Source organism: Berghia stephanieae, chromosome 8, assembly GCF_034508935.2.
Source record: "Berghia stephanieae isolate SIO BIC M18660-M18661 chromosome 8, UCSD_Bste_1.3, whole genome shotgun sequence".
Taxonomy (NCBI): Eukaryota; Metazoa; Mollusca; class Gastropoda; order Nudibranchia; family Aeolidiidae; genus Berghia; species Berghia stephanieae.
This window is the reverse complement of record NC_088367.1, coordinates 4,876,407-4,896,327: the sequence shown is the minus strand read 5'-3', so window position 1 is coordinate 4,896,327 and position 19,921 is coordinate 4,876,407. Positions and strand designations below refer to the sequence as shown.

The window sequence follows — 19,921 nt, the reverse complement described above, 5'->3', positions numbered from 1 at the left end:
TGAAAGCAAAGCTTGACTCTGATTTTTTCAAATCCTTGCCATGTTTAAATTTCTCAGGAAGGAAACGTTTGTCCCTACGAACTGTCCCAACTCCTGTCAATCACAATCCTTGCTTTCTGAGCCATAACAAAAGCTTGATAAAAGAAAAAAAATTACCAGATAAACTCTGTAAGCTTGGTGCATTTGAATGACTTGAATATGGTACATTGGGATCATCAATGAGGGAAGATTCATAATTGAGATCAGCAAGGTCTTCGCGGCACACATCTGTAGAGAATGATGCAAATAAATGGAAATATGATACAGCAAAATGAAAGAACAGGGTGGTCTGTTTGCATACTTAATATACATGAATTTCTCAATATGTATTAGAATTGGATTTACTGACTACATGTTCGTTGATTAAAATACATCTTTCCGGAAGTGAATCCAGAGTAGACCCTATACTAGAAGTGCTTTACGTGACCCTATATGCTCAAAATTGTACAATAGATAAGCTTATCAAACCAAAGACAAACACACAGTTATTTTATCAGCTCCCTGCCAGACGTGGCATATTATAGGAAAAGTGATACGGCTGGCTGGCCTGGTGTCTGTCAACACTTACTGGCTAAGATTTGTGCTACACTGCATGTCTGAGTCTGATTCGCACAAATAATTGTCAAAGTAGTGCAGTATCTTTATGTGACCTATAGTAGTTGAAAGAGAGGTTAACCCTAACAAAATAAAAAGCAAGAAAAGATTCAGAAGGGACTTACCTGATGTAGAGTTGAAACTTTTTCTAAGAGTGACGGATCCGAAAGATGAACTGGCTGGAGATCAATAACGTCTGAACTGTTTTCATCAGTTGTTGAGGCCCTTGAAATGCTTGAAAAACATTCCTATTTGCATCCGCCGCCATTTTCACTTCGTTTTTATGTTATTGTCATGAATGAATCAAATTAATATTCAAAACAAAATAGAACAACCTCAGGAACATGGAGATAGGAACACCTGCTCTGTGTTGTAATTATTGTAACAGGAACATGTGACAAACAGGAAGGGGAAGGAATGAAAAAGTTGGATCAGAGTCAGAGTCATGGTGTGGAAAATGTAAAAAATAAAAATAGAAGTTGTGAAACAAAACTCTATTTTATTATCTCTATTCTCTGCACTAATTATGGTAAAAACTGGCGGCATGAATATTAATAATAATAATAATAATAATAATAATAATAATAATAATAATAATAATAATAATAATAATAAAAAAGCAATAATAATAATAGTTCTTTTCATATTTTCCTATATTAACTTAGGGGTGCATTGGATAAGAATAGGGTAAAAAGCTTTTTTCGTACCATTTGACTAGGGGTGTAAAACCACCCCAATGGAAAAGAATAGGGTAACTCGCATTTTTTCTTATCATTGGAATAGGGGTGTAAATCCAACCCATGGGGTATGAATAGGACTATGAAAATTGGGAGTGGAATAGGGTTAAGGGTTTTACATTTACAGTGCTTGCAACTCATATAGGCCATTTCAGCGTCAGTACAAAAGAAGAAAATTAGATAGTAAAAACATTCTAGAAGGACAATTAACGGGACTTAAGGAAAAAGTAAGACAAGGGGAAAAGGTAAAAATAGGAAACATGTAGATTCCAAGAGCACACTATCAGTGTAATTAGTTTGAGATCACTTAAAAGTCTCACCCAGACACCAGCACAAGATCCCACTAAGAGGAATACACTCAAATGTTTACAAATCAATTTTAATGGGCACTCTGGCTTATTAGTCAGTTCTGATGATATACCTAAGTGCTTATTCGTCAGTGCTAATGAACATCCTCCTAGTCTGTAAAGCATTCATTTTCGTCTCCTGTCTCCTTTAGTTTTCAGTTCATGAACAACCGGTGTGTTGTAGATGCCTTACATTTTTGTAATTTACTCACAACAAACATTTGAAACATACCAGCACACAAAACTATGAGTTACATAAAACGTCGAGATTACGATTCATTCATTTGTCATCTGGTGTCTCAAAAAGTTTTATGTCAGGATGAACGAGATGCCACAAAGTAAATTTAAAGTTAAAATTATGACAAGACATGTCAACTTTAGTGCTTGATCGTTTAAGAAATGATAGCTTTTCTTCTGAATAAAGCATAAAATCTTGACCCAGGTCTCGTAATCTAATAACATTTAGCAACAGCCAGCCACATTTTAGTGAGATCTAGTCATCCAAAATGTTTTCTAAAAACAATAACTTTGTTATTTCTCTTCTTTTTTTTTTTTTTTTTTTACCAGCGAAGTGAAACAGCATACATAACTTATTTTTTATTAACAAAGAAATTTCACTTTTTCACTTTGCTGGTAAATTTTAATTCCAAGATAAAACCTTCCGTGAGCAAATAACGGGTTAGTAATCTTGCACAAGGAAAAAAAGATGAAAGTTTCTGAAGCAGGGCTAAAACCTTTCAGGTCACAGTCAATCCCCCCCCCCCCCCTTGGGAATTTTTTTTTTCAATGCTCATTATGTAATTGTCTTTACAGTATATTTCAATGTAAGACAGGTCCATCACAGCACACCAAATTGAGTAAGGGTTAGTTTCATGCTAAAGAAAAAATATTAGATGTAAAAACTTGAGGATTATCTTTATACAAGTGTTCATACTAGAAACACCCAGCATTACTCCTATATATAATATATAGGTTATAGTAATAGTAACCCACTGTGTTTTCTGCAAATTGGATAAGGGAATAGAAGCGACAAGTTTACTTCCTGGGTCCACTAAGACTCTCCAATTCACAGCCACAGATCCACCCCTCCCCCCCCCCCCCCCCCAAAAAAAAAAAAAAAACAAACCCACCCACACACACACCACACCCAATGGTGAAGATAAAGATAAAGGTGGTGTTAAATGTTGGAGACATTGTCATAAGTTTTGAGTAGTGATAACAGTAACATAACCTTTCTATGAAATGACACAATCTGACGCTTTCGCATTGTTAAATCAAATGTTTATTCCAGTAAAAGGTGACTGCCAAATGCCTGCCAGCCAAGATTGAAGAAAAGGAAATAAATGCAGATACATTAACTATTCCAGAATCCATCATGGATCGGATTATATAAAAGTTTTTCTTTGACACTGACCTGTTATCAAAAAGCAACAAAAAAAAAAAGGAAAAAAAAAAAAAAGAAAGAAAATGTGTTTTATCGACAGTTGGACATTTTGTTTGTGTTCTTATTAACATGATTGCATAAACATCAAAGCAAAGCTTTTCTTTCCTCTAATTTGGCTAAAAGTTCATCTGCCTCCTCGGCTGTCTTGACACGAATCAGCATAGGGATTGGTGTCTGGTCAGTGGATCCTTCCTTTAGAGGTGGGTTGGGGACACAAACCAACAGCACGTTGTTCTTGCCTTGACGTGATGTTGGAAGGGCAGAGGTCAGATTGATGTTCAACAAAATATTACCTGTGGATTGAAATCGGATATATCCAGTTTACGCTAAAATAACTTGAGTTATTGTAAATTATTTAATGGGTTCTGAACCTACATACTGAAGGGTGGCGAAGTGACAGAGTGGTTAAAGCATTGCACTGTGATCTGGAAGGTACCGGGTTCGAGACCCGCTTCAGGCATTTTTGATTTTTTCTTTAGGCAAGATTATTAACCTCTAATATGATCACTTGCTAACATGGGTGATTCCTGTTGACATCGGATATCCTGTTTGATGGATTATCTATATTAATTCATGGAATCACTCGGCGAAGGTATCTTATGATGCCGTGGCAGAAGGGCGTAATATTTTAAACAAATTCTAGCACTTACATGCTGCGCTGTGTGGCCTTAAGCTAGTCATTTCACCCAAACTCACCGACCGCTGTTCATTCAGCGACTTGGAGGAGTGTTCCTACTATTCATAAAAAATAAATTTTCCTTAAAGGAAGGAAAAGCTTACCAAAAAAAAAAAAAAGAAGAAATTAATAAAATAAAAACAAAACTAAAAAAAAATCCAATCCAACAACGTAGAATGAGATTTTCTTCAACACAAACAGTCTTGTTGACATGAATATTTTGGTATGGTTTGTGCTAGTATTAAGTCTAGACTTGGGTGTCCATGCACTCTTCTTGATAGATTAAAAAAAAAAAGGAATGGATATTTGTGGGAAGCTGCCAGCCAACAACTTATACGTGTACAAATCAGAAAGAGGAAGTGGGGATGGATAGGCCAGACATATGGAAAACCTACTTGAATCTCCAAAAAGGAAAAAGACTAGAGAGGCCAAGAAATAGTTGGTGATAGAGCACATTTGCCGATGCTAAGAGGGGAAGATGCACATGGAAGCAACTGAATTTGACGGCCCAGGAAAGAGTAAATTGGCAAAGCATCAACGATGGCTTATAAGTAAGTCAAACTAGCTGAAAGCCACCAGCAACAATTGAGACTCAGTAACATGTATATATCGAAAATCTGGCCTAAAAAATATATTGGGGCCAACTGGTGGCCATTTGTATTTATCCTCTGCCAAAGACAATTGTCTTCAGTGTTATAATATATTTATTTACGTTGATGGGCTGAAAATACTAACGATTCAAGATGAATTGGTTCCATGTCATAATTTATTCTAATTGATGTTGTTTTACATGTTTGATCAAAACGAAAGTGTCACTTGTAATGATTCATTACAAGTGTGTTCAGAATTCAAATGACCAACCATCTGGCAAAATATCAAACGAAGTAGACATATTAGCACAGCTGTCACACAAGTATTGAACAAAAATGAATTTAACACTTTCAAAACATTACAAAATACTTAACATGGAATGTTTCTGACTTAAAAACCATTCTTCAGCAGACAATAAAAGCAATCAATTTAATCTAATTTTTTTTATTGTTGGTTTTTTCCGAAAACATTCTGTTAAGCATTTCTTACCCTTTTTTAAAAGCTACTAGATATTGTTCAATAATTCAAAATACTGGCCATAGCTTCAAGCAGCTGAGGTAGTATTCACTTTGCCTAAAACTAAAGTGCTTTGAGCAAGTACAGTGGATACTAAGTTATATAAAAGCTCACAGTTCAGGAATAGGGTTAAGTTAAGTCAAAGACAATCAAATCCTATCTGCCAGACTAAAACCAGTTGAATAGTAAAATGTTCGATTTTCAGTCGTGGTGAACTCAACAAAGTTAATCAAGACTTTGATAATGGCCAATGACAGTCTACTGCTTACCCAGGTTTGTATCGGCTCTGAACAACAATTGAGTCTTGGGTTCATCTAAGGGTTTAATATGCACATTCCCCACCCCTCTCTCTACCCAGCTTCCATCCTTCTGGTAAAACAACTTGCATCTGGTGATTATTGCATAGAAGGGAATGATGACAATCTCAAAAAAACAAACTTCCATTATAAACAGCACGTAGGTAATCAGTTTTAATATTTTATTACTGAACAAGAAAATATAAATGTCTTTGCCTGCACCAAAACAAGCAAATGCTCGCATGCGAAACCACTGTGCACATGACAAGCTAATGAATATGCATTTTACCTACGTGCTGCTGTAAAAAACAATTAGCTGTTTTAAAAAAACAATATTTAAACAGATATTCATAATGATGGTGATAATGAAGTTAAAACCAGATTCATTTGACCATCTTAATGATTTATTTTTTAGCTCCATGCAAATGACTGAAGCTGTGATGTTCTTGTTTTTGTTCATCACGTTATAAATCCCACAGCTTCTGGTAGCTTAGTAAACGCAGAAAAACAGCATTTAATACATTGATGACACATTGTATGACAATATGTGATAAACAGAAGAGAGAGAGAGAGAGAGAGAGAGAGAGAGAGAGAGAGAGAGAGAGTCAATGGGATTGTGCGGCTATGTGGTCTCGTGGTATGTCAGTCACTTTTGGATTGGAAAGTTCTGAGTTCGAGCCTCGGACATAATTGAGTCCTTGGAAAAGGCTCTTTACTCACATTCTCTCACTGCACTCAGGTGTAAAATGAGTACCTGGCCTTCAACAGCATTGTCTCTGTCCGGAAAAAAATTGTTATATCGCCTGACAGGCGTCATGTCTCGTCCTACATGTTTAATGTTGCTGTTGACCGGGGACCCCTTGTAAAGCGCTTCGAGCACATTTAGTGGATATTGCACTATATAAAAAAAAAGCTCAAAGCTCAAGCTCATCATCAAGTGCCAGGCCTGTTGCAGACATCGGCAATCATGTCCCTCCAACCATATCTGTCCTCAGATCTTCTCAATAGCTCGATTCCTGTTCCTCCTCCACCAATCCATCCGTTCAGATTGTCAATGTAATCTATCCTCTGTCTCCCTCTTCTTTTCTTCCCAGCAACTTAACCCGTAAGTACAATCTTTTCAATTCCGTTTTTTCTGTAAATATGTCCGGGAAATTTTAACTGTCTTTTTCTGATGGTGTTTACCAAAGTTGGTCGTACTCCAATTTCTTTTAATACCTCCTCTTTTATTTTATCTTTCCATGAGATTCTCAGAATGCGTCTATAAAACCAAATTCCGGCTGCAGTTATTCTACGTTCACATTCTATGTTAATCTTCCAACACTCGCTGGTTCAAATCTGACCTTTTTGAGTACAGTGACCCATCCTCCTTGATTTCCTTCACCTCAGGCTTTGGTGGCACATAATCATCGTCTTCTGAAAGATTAAATAATGATAATAATAATAATAATAATAATAATAATAATAATAATAATAATAATAATAATAATAATAATAATAATAATAATAATAATAATGATAATAATAATAATAATAATAATAATAATAATAATAATAATAATAATAATAATAATAATAAGAAGAAGAAGAAGAAGAAGAAGAAGAAGAAGAATGATAATAATAATAATAATAATAATAATAATAATAATAATAATAAATAATAATAATGATAATAATAATAATAATAACTATAATAATAATAATAATAATAATAATAATAATAATAATAATAATAATAATAATAATAATAATAATAATATGATAATAATAATAATAATAATAATAATAATAATAATAATAATATAATAATAATAATAATAATATAATAATAATAATAATAATAATAATAATAATAATAATAATAATGATAATAATAATAATAATAATAATAATAATAATAATAATAATAATAATAATAATAATAATAATAATAATAATAATAATAATATGATTGGCTTCAGTTGCAAATTGTTCAACATCAAGAATGTACAGTTTTCTATTAGGCCAAGATTACTCTTTAATCGAAGACAGATCATGGCTGTAAATATTGGATAAAACTATCCAATAAAAATGCTGTATTTTGACATGATGTGAAAACTCCATTTATGTCCATTGGACCATTAAACTGTGGGTAGTTTTCAAAATCTCCTGCATACTTCCGTTTTCATGAGTGTTGTGGCATGCGACTGAGGCCAGGTATAAATGAACAAACTACATATAAAAATTGTACTGGTTATGAATAAAACAGCAAACTATGCCATGTCTGACTGTTTCAAACACCCATCCCATTTAGTCTTCTTCAGCCTAAAATTGAGACCAAACAGCCGAGTTAGTCAAAAAAGCAATTTCTACAATAGAGCTAAGATATAATGGTAATTTTTAAAAAGATTCCCTTTATTTATCCCCCAGGGGAAATTTGTCTTTAGGGTCTATTCCAAGGAAAGACTGGAATAACTCAGGCGTTAGCCACAGAGCAGTGCCACAAAGTGAGCTAGGGCTAGGCGACTTGCTCAAGGTCACACAACAAGGTGGGTAGTCGAACCTTTTGGGTACGAAGCAAAGACCGTACCACTGAGCCACGCTTCTCCCAGGTAGGAAAAAAAAAATGGTTCTTTATATCAATAAGTCTTTACTAGAAATAATTAATAAGAAGTGATAATGAGGCAGAGACGAGTCTTGTCTAATATTTCCTTCAATTCATTTTAAGCATATTCTTAATAAGCATCCTAAACTGTATTGCAATAAAATGGAGTGTCACTTATAATTGAAATACTGTAATAAAAAAGGCAGTACGATAAGATGGAGTTTGATAGATAAACTAAACAGTTCCCCGCCATATAAGGTAATGTCTAGAAGTTAATGGGTAGGGAGTTCATGGGGAGGGAAAAAAAAATAATTAAGAATAAAAAATGTTTACATACTCAAAAGCATTTAGATTTTTTAAAAAGATTAAATTGAATGGGGTTTTTTTTAACAGTGTGAGAAATCTGCATTACTGAAATAGTGGTTATTAAATGATTACTACTGCAAGATTCACAAATTAAATTTCAACCAAGTATAAATACACCTCTTTATATATTTAATAAGATGAAATTTGAAATTAATTTTTTAACAAATATTTTAAAGGGTTTTAATTTTCTGAAATTGGTAAAGTATATGGAAATTATCAAGGAAAATTAAATGAGATGAGCATGCGCGTAAATTTACCCCTTAAAGTATAAAAACTGAATTTAAGCATTAGCCCAATACCCAAAAAAAAAAAAAAAAAAAAATTAAAAAAGAAAGAAATGTATAAGACAAATGCACTTACCTCCACCTTCTTTAGAATTGCCTGCCTGATCAGACGCAGTCTTGGCTGCTGCCAGCGTTCCAAACGAGAACCCAGATGTGGCACCAAAAGGAGCCGAGGAGGTGCCGCCACTATTTCCAAAGGAAAACCCGGTGGTCGCAGGTGTTGTTGAACTTGCAGTTGTAGCAGTTGATATTGACGTAGAATTATTTTGGCCGAAGGAAAACCCTGATGAGATGGAAGGGGCTGCGGTTTTGCCGAAAGAAAATCCAGAGTTTGTAGTTGTTGTTTTTGCAGTGGAAAATTTGAAACCATCACCTGAATATAGCAATACAATATAAATTACAAGTTAAAAAAAAGTTTTTAAAATAAAATATATATATATATATATATCCAGCACCAGTAAAAACGAAGAAAATGGGCTGGTAAAAAGTTCTAGAATTGCAATTAAAGCACTCAAGAAAATGTTAGGCAAAGGGGAATTGGTTCAAATAGGGAACAGATGTAGATTTCAAGAGCTCACTGTCAGTGTACTTAGTTTGAGATCACCTAAAAGTCTCATCTAGACACAAGCACAGGTCCCAACTAAGAGGAACACACTCAAATGTTTACAATTATATATAATACATAAAATAAAACATAATACAGTGCATAACAGAGAGATGATTTACAAGGAAAAAAATATCATCTCTCAAAACTATACATTTGACTGTTTCCCTCTCAGCCAGGGTATCCGGCCAGAGCCAGGAAAAAACCAAGTAATCTCATTCCAAGACAAAGACAGAAAACAAGTTGGAAAACAGATATAGGGGGATAGAAGACACAGTAAGTACTTCCCTGCCCACTATGGGAGGTTGGGAACCCCACCCAGATATATACATATATATATATAATAGTCCTACTTTTTACGCTATATAACAAACAATTTCAACTTCCATGACAAAGGGTGAATAACATTTCATGACCTGTACATTATGTATCTTCTTGAATCAATAGCTATTAAGTGAATTAGATTATATCATCGTTATTATAAAAATGAACATTTTTATTTTTACTACTGCACGTTTCCACAACACTCAAAAGTCAGGTTTACCGTTTGCAGCAGATGCAGAGCCAAAAGTGAATGTGGGGGCTTTCGATGTTGATTCATTATTATCATCCTTTTCTTTCTTTCCATCTTTGCTGGAATCCGATTCATCTGCTGACTTTTTTAAAGGTGAGAAAGTCGACGTTTTGATATTACTTCCGTTATTTTTAATTCCAGATGTAGAATCAGAACCGTTCGTAGCGGGTGTCTTCTTTGCTTCCAGACTGGCCAAATATTTCTCATAGTCTTTGAAAATTGGAGTCAGAATGATGTATGGGTTTTTATCGACATGTTGCTTGATCCAGGCCAGAACACTCTCGTTGAGAGATTTGAGGGCATGAAGGTAAGTGGAATTATCTTTAGATGACGATGAGTCGCTTTTACAAGCTGTAGATTCTATGTTGTTGTCCATAAAGGAAGTAGCAGCACCTCCTGTGCTGGAGAATCCGCTGGAGTCGCCCGTGCCAGAAAAGCCCTTGAAGCGCATTCCCAAGTTATTGTTTTCTGTAGAAATTTTACCCCCCAGGCCAAACGCTGGAGGAGCATCTTTTTTCACTAGGCCCCCAAAGCCACCAAACGCTGATGTTTTGGCTCCACCCTGAAGCAGAAAATATATACAAAATTATAAAAACAAAAACCATGAAAAAATAGTGCTCAGCTTATGATAAAAGAAGTATTTTAAGTATAATTATGATCAACTTCTACAACATTGTTTCGAGCATTCGCTTTTGTTTTGAGCATTCACTCTCATCAGGAAGTGAAAGCGAATGCTCAAAACAATATTGTAGAAGTTGATCATAACTATACTTGAAATATTTTATTTATATATAACAAAGAATTGAAAAAAAAAAAATAAAATTAAAAATATAAACCCAATAATGTCCTTAAAATAACAATTAGAATAAGATTGTGGAAGATGGGGAGAAGTTGTGTATTTAGTATTATTATTTCTTTCTTTTTTTTTTTTTTTTTTTAAATAATTTTTTTTTTGGTATTCATTTCTAAGCTAGAAAATTATTTTTTTCTATCTCAATGTTTCTCTAAAGTGTTGGTGTATGAGCCTTAGTCTAGAGGATAAATAATTGCAATTTGGCCCCCAAACCATACATGATGAGACGACATGCCACAAACAACAAACATACAAATCTGTATATCTACTGGGGAAAAAGCCTGAATTTTGAAGATAAAAAATCTGCACTATCTCAAAATGGATGATTTTTATTCTTATATCAATGAATTATCATGATTTACGAGTGATGAAATATACATAGTTCAGTTTGATCATAATACACCAATTTTGAGCAATTCTTTTTCTAATCTTTTCTTCATACTTTTGGTTTCAAATTCCATATCTGATATACACGACTCCAATTTGACTATGTGGTGTAGTGGTATGACACTCGCTTTCGGATCGGAAGGTCATGGGTTCGAGCCTCGCGCTCGGCGCATAGTTGAATCCTTGGTAAAGGCTCTTTACTCATATTCTCTCACCTTACTCAGGTGTAAAATGAGTACCTGGTCGTTAACAGCGTTGTCTTTGTCCGAAAAATTGTAATATCGCCTAACAGGTGTCATGTCCCGTCCTACATGTTAAATGTTGCTGTTGACCAGGGACCCCTTGTAAAGCGCTTTGAGCACATTTCGTGGATATTGCGCTATATAAAGCTCAATTTACTTAAATCTGTATCAGTGGCAAGTCTAATGGATGAACTGATTTCAATGGTCTAAGTAGTTGGCTATGTGGTCTTGTGGTATGACATGCCTTCGAATTGGAAGGCCAAGGGTTCAAATCCTGCTCAGAGGGGCTCATAGTTGAGTGTTTGAAAAAGGCTCTTTACTCACATCATCTCACCATACTTAGGTGTAAAATAAGTATGTGGCCATTGACGTATTGTCTTTGTCAGAAAAATTAAAAAATTATACGAGTCTTACCTTGGGAAGACGAAGTATGATGATAATTATTCCGTCTCTTAATGCTGAAGGAGTCAATTGGAGGAAGCGCTGCGTCACGTGATCACTATTTAACTCCGAAAAAGCTGCCCACAACAAGTGTGTAGTAATGATAATACACAACTAAAATAAGTACTCTAGAACTTATCCCGCGATAGGTTACACATGTGTAATATATAGCACAATTTCACCGAAAAACAACAATAATACTCAATATAGAATTATAATCATATTAATAGTAAGGGCAAGGGAGGGAAGGGCAATTGACTCCTTCAGCATTAAGAGACGGAATAATTATCATCATACTTCGTCTTCCCAAGGTAAGACTCGTATAATTTTTTAATTATTCCGTCTACTTTAATGCTGATAGGAGCCACTTGGAGATTTCAAAGCAGGGCAGGTTTTGAGGATAGTACTGAATTTGCAAAAGATTCCGAATGAGATTCAATGGGCTTTTTATAGAATCGAGCAAAGGTAGACTCCCTTTTCCATCCTGCCGTATTAAGTACATGCCATATATCTACACCCTTAGCTGCTGAAGAACAAGATGCTGATCGTGTGCTGTGTGCTTTAAATATGTTAGTATCCACTCCTGACTTGGTTAGGATAAGTCTAATCCAACGTGACAGTGTATCCTTGGAGACTCCTAAGTGAGGGCTAAGGGTGCTAATAAACAATTTATTAGAAGATCGAAGTGGTCTAGTCCGTTTCAAGTATGCTCGTAGATATGTCATAACACAAATCCGCCTGTCCTCATTAAATGCATGGAGTGTAATAATTGTTTGAGGATTAGAAGGCGAGTTATGTTTAAGCAATTTACTAATATGGAATATAGCTTTGCTATCATGAATAGATAAACAAGATGATTCAATAGTCATGGCATGAAATGATTGGCACCTATGTCCCGTAACAAGAGCACATAGCATAAGAAGTTTGGCTCCTAACATAAAAAGGTTAAGATCACGAGCAGGGGAAAGTGATCTTAAATAATTTAACACAGTAGATATGTCCCAAACAGTAGTGTAACGGGCACGAGTGGGTCGAGAATGAAATACACCTTTCATAAATCTACACACTAGCGGATCTGAACCGGTCTCGTTCAATGTTGACACTGCTGACCTCGCTGTATTGATGGCACTGTATCCCAATCCAGATTGAAATAATATTGTCAAAAAAGCTATAGTAGTCTGAACATTTTTACTCATAGGGTCCACCCCATCAGCATCACAAAACTGGATAAATTTCAGTAAGTAACTATTGTACTGTTTTTGGGTGTTGCGACGCCAACTTTTCATAATTATTTTAAGGCGTGCTTGGAAACTCCTTGTTTCCGGATTTTTGCCCTGATAAGAGACAAGCCATCAACTTTAGTTTTGGATACAAAGGGTGCACAGCTGCCCTGTCTGATGCCAATGTCAATAGGTGTTTTGAGGCTTTTAGATGGACCGGGGGCGCTATCAGCATAGTCATAAGTTTGGGGAACCAAGTCTGTGTTTGCCAAATTGGTGCTATCACCAACGCTCGCGATACTTTGTCTTGTTGTATCTTTTGTAGAGCCCTGGGGATCATATTGAATGGAGGGAATAAATACACAAATCCAGCCCATAAATGATAAAAGGCATTAATGGCACAGGCAGATGGGTCAGGATATAACGACATATATTTGGGAATAAGAAAATTGGTTCTAGAAGCAAAAAGATCAATTTCTGGATTTCCAAAATGATCACAAAGCTTATTGAACTCTGCTCGATTAAGCGACCACTCAGTATGAATAGATAATTTTCTACTATAATCATCAGCAATGGTATTTTCCACTCCGGGAATATGACATGCTGAAATCCATATTCCCCTGGTTTTGCACCATAAAATTAACTCTCGTGTGATGTCATTGCATTTAACTGAATGGGTTCCCCCCATGTTATTAATGTAAGAAACAGCTGTCATATTATCTACTTCTACCCGAATGTGACAATTGGAAATATCTTTGCACAAAGATTGAAGTCCTAAATAAACTGCTTTTATTTCTAGAACGTTGATGTGATCCATCTGCTCTTCTTCCGTCCACATACCCTGTGTGGCAACATCATTCATAATTGCTCCATAGCCATGACCTGAAGCATCAGTTCTCATCACAAAAGAAGGGTTATCTATATGTAATCGTTTCTTACTGTGGACGCCTTCAGACTTCCACCATTCTAATTCAATAAAAGATTGAACTGAAACTTTAATATATCTATCAAAGTTATATACTTAAAATGGCGATAACGCACAAAGGAGTTGAGATGTTTTACATTTAATATCATTCGATACTTTTTCCTCTGCTCACCGGGTATAGCACGTTTCTCCCTAAGGAAAACATTATTAACAAAATCACCCTCCTCCGGTGTACATTTCTGGATAACACCATCCCTTTCATATTGTATTATCATCTCCTGTAAAGCTAACTTTTCATCCTGTTTAAATTGGATAGTATGAGCTGGTTTCATTTGAACAGGAGGGGACAAAAAATCAATTGCACATCCAGAAATACATTGAATAATAAAAGGATCAGAGGTATACATTTTCCAAGTAGATATAAATAATTTAGTTCTGCCCCCATGCAAATGGGTTACCTTATCCTTTAATTCCTCCTTTTGAATGTGTGTTGCTTGTGGTGTTGTTTGTGGTTGTTCCATGTCCTTGTATTCCCCCGAAAGGTGTTTGTCCCCCCTCCTTGACCTTTCCATGGTTGACCTTTGCCTAAAAAAGGAAACCTTTTCTGGCCATGGGACGGGTACGGGGAAAATCTCCTTGTGGTTTTTGCCACTCGAATAGAATCGTTCATGTCTTTAATCTTATCTTTAATGTTGCTCCCAAATAACTTGTCACTAACAGGATAGGAAGCGGTACAGAGAGCGTTGAGGTCATCTCTAATTTCACCGCGAAGTGACTGTCTTCTATAAATATCCAAACTATGAGAGGCATTGGTGAGCAAAGCGACTCCATCCGAAATATTTTCCAGTACTTCTTTGTTATCTCCTTTCACCATCTCCATAGCCCTGCAAACAGCAGTAATGCCTTTCATAAGCGATACCTGCACTTTCTGCAAGGATGCGTCCCTCATTCTAGAGGCAGGGGATATCTGTTTAAAAACCTCCTCATTGCATTGGACAACCTCTAGTCTAGAGCAATTTGCTGGCACTGGATATTTTTCAGAGAGAGCAGTAATCGTATCCTTGGGCAGACCGTCACATAAAACCTGTGTAACACCAGTTGAAACATTCTCTGCCAGCACCTTCCCTTTCACTTCTGTCCTGCCTACCACATTCTCGAAATATGAGAATGCCTGCTCCATCATCCCTGCATCTCTACTACTGCCTGGCACCATATCAACTGACCGCGAAAGGTCAGCATTACATTCTACATCTTTACTGCCTGACCGCGAAAGGTCAGCATTACTTACATCTTTACTGCCTGATCGCGAAAGATCAGACTCAATGTCATCATTACATATTGGCCGCGAAAGGCCAATATTGACATTAGCATCTTCCTCCTCCATTTCATTAAAACGGTCAAAGGCCTCCTTCACCAATTTGTTGGCACTGGATATTTTTTTTTTCAGAGAGAGCAGTAATCGTATCCTTGGGCAGACCGTCACATAAAACCTGTGTAACACCAGTTGAAACATTCTCTGCCAGCACCTTCCCTTTCACTTCTGTCCTGCCTACCACATTCTCGAAATATGAGAATGCCTGCTCCATCATCCCTGCATCTCTACTACTGCCTGGCACCATATCAACTGACCGCGAAAGGTCAGCATTACATTCTACATCTTTACTGCCTGACCGCGAAAGGTCAGCATTACTTACATCTTTATTGCCTGATCGCGAAAGATCAGACTCAATGTCATCATTACATATTGGCCGCGAAAGGCCAATATTGACATTAGCATCTTCCTCCTCCATTTCATTAAAACGGTCAAAGGCCTCCTTCATTTGGCTCACCACTGGCACCAATCCCATCAACACACTGAGTTGCTGTTTTATTTCATTAAAGTCCAGTTCACTGCTACCAACGCTACTACTACCAGCACCGTAACTGCTCCCCTCCGTTTTCTTTCCTTTACCTTTCCCCTTCACACCTCTTACACTTCCTTTCCCAACACATTCCTTCTCGCTCGCCCCGTCTTTCACTTCACCACCTCCTTTCCCTTTCTTATCGTCCGCTCGGCTACTCTCGATTGTTTCTTTCTCCATCACTGACTCGGAACCAAAAATGGCGTTCATTGTTTGTAAACAAAGGGACCGAGATGGCAGGCGATAAATAGGTGTTAAACTATTGTTTAAAATTGCACAAGTTTTCCGAATATATACACTATCCAGATGAATGAATTCACAACATATAAATTGAACACAATTCCGTTTGAAAATATAGAATAATAATAATATAGAATTTAAATCAAATTGAAGTTGGTGGGCTCCAGTGATCAACGCTAAAGCAACGCTAAAAAGTGATCACGTGACGCAGCGCTTCCTCCAAGTGGCTCCTATCAGCATTAAAGTAGACGGAATAATTTGTAATATCGCCTTTCTGGTATCATTTCTCATTCTGCATGTTAAGTGTTGTTGTTGGCTAGAGACTGCTTGTAAAGTGTTTTGAGCATGTTTAGAGGATATTCTAGGTTGTTTTTTTTTTTTAATGAAGTAACCACCATCATCAGTAATTTATTTTTACAAAAAATGTAAATTGAAGACAGGGCAAATATCTTTTAGCTCTTCTAAGAACACATTCCAGTTGTTACCTCTTCACCTCCAACTCTTCGCTTGGCTTTTTTAATCACCCGACTCTGCATTGCGTCTTTCGTGGCTTGCTTAAAAACTCCAGCCTAAGAGAATATAAAATAAAACAAATTAATGTTAAATTTAGGCTCATTTAGTCTTCCCGCTAGGTAATGTAAATTTCTTTATGACACTTGGCAGTTTTATAAAACCCCATCAATGTGGTCATAATTGATTTAAATGTCAATTCCATTTACCGATTTTTCTGAATTAATGTTGAACAGACAACTTGAGTTTTTCCTTTTCTTCTTAATACTTAATTAAGAATAAAACTTAGATTACTTAGATGCGATTTAATAAAACTCCCAAGTAGGCAGACTCCAGTGCCATAAATAAATTTACATTGCCCAGTCCAAAGACGAAATAAGCCTAAATTGGGTCTTAGACATAAGGTTGAATAGAAATTAGTCAAAAATTTTATAATATAGTATTTATAAATATAACGAAATTAAGACTCTCACAAAGTAAGAAAGAAAACTACCTGCTCTGTCTGCCAAAAATGGACATTGACCATTTTGAACCCCGTCATTAGAGAAGTAGAGAGGTATATGTATGTATGTATGTATGTATGTATGTATGTATATGTGTATGTATGTACGCTCATTTCTTTTGTATACATGAGTAGAAACAATGTGCAAGCGTGAATGTTCGTGTATGGCTGTGTCTGTAATGTAAATGTGTTGATGTTCATACCATGAACCAAACTGAGCATTGTTTACCTCACATGAATTGCCTTTAATTTGGACAATAAAGATTATTATTATTTGCCCACCCATGGTTTCTCCCTTCCACCCCCCACCCAACCCTCATCTCTTAATGAACTGTTGTAATCAGTCGACCTTCCCATTGTGATGGATCTCTCCCTTCCCTTGAATACATCCCCTGCCTCTGCTGATAACCCCCACTACCACTTAAACCAAAGAGACTACCTTCCCTCTCAAACTGTCGTACTGTCACAGCTGACACGTAAGTGTGAGTGTGTGTGTGTGTTTAGAATTTGAAGAGAAGAAAGAAGAGAGAGAGAGAGAAAGAGAGAGAGAGAGAAAGAGAGAGAGAGAGAGAGAGAGAGAGAGAGAGAGAGAGAGAGAGAGAGAGAGGGGTAGAGAGAGATAAAGAGAGAGAGAGAGAGAGAGAGAGAGAGAGAGAGAGAGAGCGAGAGAGAGAGAGAGAGAATAATGCACAGATATTGGACATCATAAAACTTTTAACATTTGCCAATGTTCAACAATTCAAAAATGATAATTATAAAGACTCTAAACTTCTACTATCTGGATGAGATCAGGGCGTCAAGACTGAATATTGAAAAAGCATACTGAGGACAATTTTGTAGAAAAGAACAGCGGCTATGAGATCAGGGGGAAAAAAATGTGCAAAAGAAATTGTCATTGACAAAATTTTAATCTAGACAGAAGATGTTACACATTTATAACATCTAAAATCATTAGTTGTGAACAAATCATGAAAATCATACATTCGACCATAAAGATTTCAATCAAAACAAGACCTTTATCTATTCATAAAGAATATAATAATAAATACCTCCTCCACTTCCTCTTCATCATCCCAATTTCTGTCATTCAATTCTGATTGTGGGCCTCGCTTTGCCATGTCTCAACAGACCTGAAAATTAAAAGTGTACATAACATTATATTTTCAACTGCATCATCAACATTAAGCCGAGTCTGGATGTAAATGTAATCCATGACAGTAGCTTGAATTTGAATCATGATACTTTTCTAAGACAAATTACAAGATTTTCTGTCAAATGAAGTGCTAGCTGCCACATGGTGAGTTAAAAAACCCCCAAAAAACAAAAAACAACTAGAGTTTTTATGTAGCGCAATATCTACTAAATGTGCTCAAAGCGCTTTACAAGGGGTTCTGGTCAACAGCAACACGTAACATCTAGAGCGAGACATGACGCCTGTTAGGCGATATTACAATTTCTCCAACAGAGACAACGCTGTTGACGGCCATGTACTCATTTTACACCTGAGTAAAGTGAGAGAATGTGAGTAAAGAGTCTTTTCCAAGGACTCAACCATGCGCTGAGTGAGGCTTGAACCCAGGACTTTCCGATCCGAAAGCGAGTGTCATACCACAAGACCACATCGCCGCACAAGTTTGTAAATTTGTGGTAATTGTCAATTGTCATATATCACTAGTCTGGGAGTTAAATTAAACTGTCTTTTTTTTTTTTTTGGTTTTATTTTTTGTTTTTGTATGAGTGGTTACTTTATCATTATCAGCCTTGATTTCAGTTCTGGCAATTTCTCCACGATTCTCATTAATCTTCTATCCAATTTGCAATATACTGATGTGTATACATATATGAGACAATGTCAATATCAACAGGAAGTTGTTTCAGTTTGATATTGTTGGTGATTATGATTATCATTTGTTTATTTGTTTTACTGGAGACTGGGCTGCCACCTTGGCTGTTCTTGCCAAATGGTAAAACAAGAGCAAGGAGGGGGTAGAGAGAGAGAGAGAGAGAGGAAGAGAGAGGAAGAGAGAGGAAGAGAGAGAGAGAGAGAGAGAGAGAGAGAGAGAGAGAGAGAGAGAGAGAGAGAGAGAGAGAGAGAGAGAGAGCGGGACTGTGACTGGGGGGACATGAGAAAATGACACACATCAGTCATGTGGTTTATGTAACTCGCATGCCTTTGGTTTAAATCAATCTAGCAAATAATTATTACCAAAGATATTTTAACTTTTTTAAAAAATACGGAGATGTAGAGTCAGGTTGATCAAATGTAGAATCTAGGTGTCTATTTCGTTTTTTCTTGAAATCTTCCACTTTCACACTGGTTATAGAAGGACGGCGCCATTTTGGGACATCTTTATGAAGTTTCGCACAAATACTTAAGAATAAATTCACATTTTTTCTCTTGTCCTCGTCAGGGTTGCCAGATTATTTTTCAACAAAATGCCAGGGGAAGACTCAAAAAATGCCAAAACACTCAAAAAAATGCCAAAGTCTGTTGACTCCCACCCCCGCTAAGAAAACTACTCACTTTTGATAGACAATTTACTATCATATCCTGGTGGCTTGCGTGTTTTCTTTTCTTTTTTCTTTTTTTTTTTTGAATTATACTAAATTTCCTGTTGGGGTAATTTTTTACCTACTGACTACTAAGTGGAGTGGTAAACCACTACACCACGGTTGGATTTTAAGAATGAAAAAGAAATACATTAACATGAAAGGTAAATACGTAAACAGTTAAATAATTATTGACAATTAAGAAAACTTACTGTTTCTTATGAAACTTAATTAAGAAAAGGTGTCATTTGAAGTATAATATACAAGAAAAGAAAATGCCAAATGAAAATACCAAATGCCAAATGATTTTTCTAATGCCAAACGGTTTTCAAAAATGCCAGATTTTTGGAATCTGGCATTTAAAATGCCAAACTGGCAACCCTGGTCCTCGTCCACTTCCCTGTTCTTCTCCTCGTCGTCGTCGTAGTCGTTTCTCACGTCTCTCTCTCTCTCTCTCTCTCTCTCTCTCTCTCTCTCTCTCTCTCTCTCTCTCTCTCT

The 19,921-nt window shown here is 36.2% G+C and overlaps 1 protein-coding gene across 1 annotated transcript; it reads right to left on the bottom strand.

Annotated features, from left to right (window-relative positions):
• Positions 1–2,981: 2,981 nt before the first annotated feature.
• Positions 2,982–19,237, bottom strand: LOC144978058 (nuclear pore complex protein Nup50-like). Its single transcript, XM_078923560.1, has 8 exons — positions 19,080–19,237; positions 17,923–18,003; positions 16,347–16,430; positions 9,623–10,214; positions 8,551–8,847; positions 6,584–6,656; positions 5,214–5,332; positions 2,982–3,454 (listed from the first exon to the last, which is right to left on the bottom strand). Exons 2-8 carry the CDS (start codon positions 17,989–17,991, stop codon positions 3,246–3,248), a joined length of 1,443 nt encoding a protein of 480 aa, XP_078779686.1. The 5' UTR covers positions 17,992–18,003; positions 19,080–19,237; the 3' UTR covers positions 2,982–3,245.
• Positions 19,238–19,921: the final 684 nt, after the last annotated feature.